Here is a 3,545-nt window from a genome sequence, read left to right as displayed (position 1 = left end):
CCAACATTTCATGCTGTTTGGCAAGGTCATACTAACAGACCCACCAAAAGAAAAGGTCACACTATTGGCATGAGCTAAACTAAAATTTACTAAATTAGAAACAATCTAGTGGCAAAACTATTTATTACTTTAGGAGACGTCAGTAATATTTTTGAATTCATTAAATCAAAAACTCCAAATTTTTGATGGCAGAGCAACAGATTACCTCACTTCCTTAATACGTTTTATTCTTTTTGGTATCTTAAAAATAAAAATCTTCAACTTAAAAAGAGAAAAATTATAGCTCTTGAAGCCGTTGAGTGCTTATAATTCCCCCTATCCATGTCTTCCTAGTCCTGCGGTACATCATAACATTACTAAAGCATACCCCCTTTTTTTCCTATACCGCAGAGTCAGCAGAAATGAGATGACATAGATGTGGGGGACAGTGTCATACTATGTTCATAAAATCTGTTCTGAATGATAAGCAGCAAAGAAGACAGTCCAATCTGTAACTCTATTCATATGTATGTATGTACAGTCAAAATAGAGCAGCAATCTATCATCAATCTTTGAATGTTTCTAAGCAATGGGTGGCCATCCCCGCTCTACGTTTGGAATCCACAAGTGTACCTCCTTTTTAATCACTAGGACCGTGAGATCTAGTGGTTTGAAGTGTTCCTGAGGGACAGAGTAGCGAGGCTCGACCACAACGAGGAGAACTCGCCAGAATTGCTGAGACATGGCATAGGACAAGGGCTCTCGGCCGTCTGTATGGCACGTGGATACACAGGCACATGGCACTGCTTCGTACTGACACGTCATCCGGGTTGTCTCCACTTTGGATCTCCAGCCCTCCCCTCAAAAAAAGAGAGTAAGCTAGAGAACAAGGAGAGGGGTTTTGTGTTGCAGGCGTTACGAACTCGGGCAGCGGTGGTCGGAGAATCCATGGGGGAGGTATCAAAATCGCTCATTTCGATCTCATTGTGATTTGTTATGGGTTTTTGTTGCTGGTCTTGGTGAAAAGATTGGATTTTTGGCAGGAGGAGAAGAAGCCGGAGGAGGGGAAGAAGGAGGCGGCGGCGGCGGCGCCGGAGGGGGAGAAGAAAGCGGCGCCGGAGGAGGCGAAGAAGGAGGACAAAGAGGAGAAAAAAGAGGAAGGGAAGGAGAAGAAAGACGGCGAAAAAGGTGGCGGCGGAGACGGGGAGAAGAAGGAAGGGGAGGAGGCGCCGCCACCGCCGCCGCCTCCTCCGCCACCGGAGGAGGTGGTGATGAAGGTCTACATGCATTGCGAAGGCTGCGCGAGGAAAGTGCGAAGGTCTCTCAGGGGATTCGAAGGTATGGAAATTGATCCCAGATTTCGCTTGCCTCTAATCTTGTTGGAGATCGATAAAGACGAGATTTTTGTTTTTATTTTTATTTTTATTTTTATTTTTTTGGGTGGGAAGGCGTGGAGGCGGTGATGGCGGATCACCGGCTTCACAGGGTGGTGGTGAAGGGGCGGAAGGCGGCGGAGGACCCGTTGAAGGTGGTGGAGAGAGTCCAGAGGAAGAGTCATAGGAGGGTGGAGCTCATCAGTCCCATTCCCCCACCAAAGCCAGAGAAAAAGGAAGAAGAGAAGGAGGAGGAGAAACCAAAGGTTGAAGAGAAGAAAGAAGAGGTAAAAGACTAAAAGAAACGACGACTAAGGAACCACTCGTCTATTTCTCTCTCTCGCACACACGGTGCTGTTCTTTTTCCTCTGTTCTCACCATTTTAGTGTTCTGTAGCCCCAAGTGATCGTGGTACTGCTCAAGGTCCTCATGCATTGCGAGGCCTGTGCCCTGGAGATTAAGAAAAGGATTCTAAGGATGAAAGGTTTACTTCTTTTCCCTTTCTTCTCGATCTTCAGCCACCTTTGTATAAATAACGAAAACTGGAAACTAGTAACTATGGACTCGAATTGCTTCGAATTCTTGTTCTAAGTTCAGCATTTTGATCGAGAACTTGGTTCCTTGGTCTAAAAGTTTGTTCTCCTGGGGCTCAAAGAACAGGGGTACAGGCGGCGGAGGCGGACATGACGAGTTCGACGGTGAAAGTGACGGGCGTGTTCGACCCGGCGCGGCTGGTCGCTTACGTCCACAAGCGGACGGGGAAGCATGCGATAGTGGTGAAGCAGGAGCCAGCGGAAAAGAAGCCGGAGGTGGCGCCGGATAAGGCCGACGGATCGGCGGAGGCGGAGGCCAAGGACGAGAAGAAGGCCGAGGCCGGCGAGGAGAAGGAGAAGAAGGAGGGCGGCGACGGCGAGAAGAAGGCCGCAGAGGGCGCCGGAGGCGGAGAGGAGAAGAAGGAGGCCGCCGCCGCCACTGCCGCCGGGGAGGGTGTGGAGAACGAGACTGGAAAGGAGAAGAAGAACGAGGGCGCAGTGAAGGAGGCCACCGTCGTCGCCGTCGTTGCCACCGCCGGCGTGGACGGCGCCGCGGGTAAGATGAGGAGGAATGAGTTCTACTATTATTACCCGAGATACCCTGTAGAGTATGCGTATCCACCGCAGATCTTTAGTGACGAGAATCCTAATGCATGCGCTGTCATGTAAAAATGTAGTCTTTCAAAAGCCCGTATCTTTATATTTGTTGGCGACCCTCAAACTTATCGACATTTAAGAGCAAGCGTGTTCGTTATGCTTTTGTTTTGTTACTTTCTATTTCATGTAGTCTTTTTTCCTTTATATAATTATATCCATCAAAATAAGCATAGAATTATTGGTATGCCTCATTAGTCATTAATGTTGTCATAAGTGGTAATTACAATCCCTTGTTGGTGTTATGATGTGAGTCACTTAAAAAGATCCAATATGCCTTTTGTGTTTCTGCAACGTTTCTTGTGTAGATTGAGAAATCTTTTTTAAAAAAATTTTATTTCTCTTCTTCTAGAATGATATTTTATTTATTGTGATCTTTCTAATGGTGAAATTTTGACATTCTGCAAGGCTAGATTGTTGAAGTTGCTGGAATTGTGATGTTGGGCTTATAATAAATGATAATTCACATACACCATTGGTATCAGAAGACAGCTCGTATGATTATTTCATATTTAAGTTGCAACAACGAATTATTTAAGCTGTGTCGAAGGAAAAAATAAAGTTGATAAGATTAGAGTTGCATGGCCAAATGGTTGATGCTTTAATTTTTATAAAGGAAGTTTTATGTTCAAGATGCTCCATATGTGGTTAGACGGTAGTATGAAGTAGATTGATATGGTTTGCATAGTCAATTATGAAGTTTAATATGCCGAGTATCTTGGTAATAACATCCAAACGTATCTAATATCTCTATTCGAACAAAGAAATGTTGTCTGTTTATAACCGTCGGGCCAATAGAGCAAATATTTCAATAATTTCTGGGCATTGCATTGAGCTATTGACAACTGTTATTTCTTATTTAGATATAAATTATTTTTAATTAAAAATAATAGAGAGATTAGTCCTGATATTCGCAGCATTATATTTAGTGGTTATTCCATTTATTGGTAATTTACAATTCCTAATTTGATTCCAAACATAGTATGAGAGAATATATAACCAAAAA

At 44.1% G+C, this 3,545-nt stretch overlaps 1 protein-coding gene across 1 annotated transcript; it reads left to right on the top strand.

The window, feature by feature from the left end:
• The first annotated feature begins 845 nt into the window (after nt 1-845).
• Nucleotides 846-2,730, top strand: LOC103707876 (uncharacterized). The gene is made up of 5 exons (XM_088706555.2): nt 846-936; nt 1,023-1,317; nt 1,428-1,639; nt 1,749-1,836; nt 2,013-2,730. Exons 1-5 carry the CDS (start codon nt 928-930, stop codon nt 2,552-2,554), a joined length of 1,146 nt encoding a protein of 381 aa, XP_088562681.1. The 5' UTR covers nt 846-927; the 3' UTR covers nt 2,555-2,730.
• Nucleotides 2,731-3,545: the final 815 nt, after the last annotated feature.

The sequence above is a fragment of the Phoenix dactylifera genome, chromosome 11, assembly GCF_051530095.1.
Source record: "Phoenix dactylifera cultivar Ajwa chromosome 11, Ajwa_hap1_PhDact_Kaust_v1.1, whole genome shotgun sequence".
Classification (NCBI taxonomy): Eukaryota; Viridiplantae; Streptophyta; class Magnoliopsida; order Arecales; family Arecaceae; genus Phoenix; species Phoenix dactylifera.
Note: the sequence above shows the minus strand (reverse complement) of the source record. Positions and strands in the feature narration are given on the sequence as shown.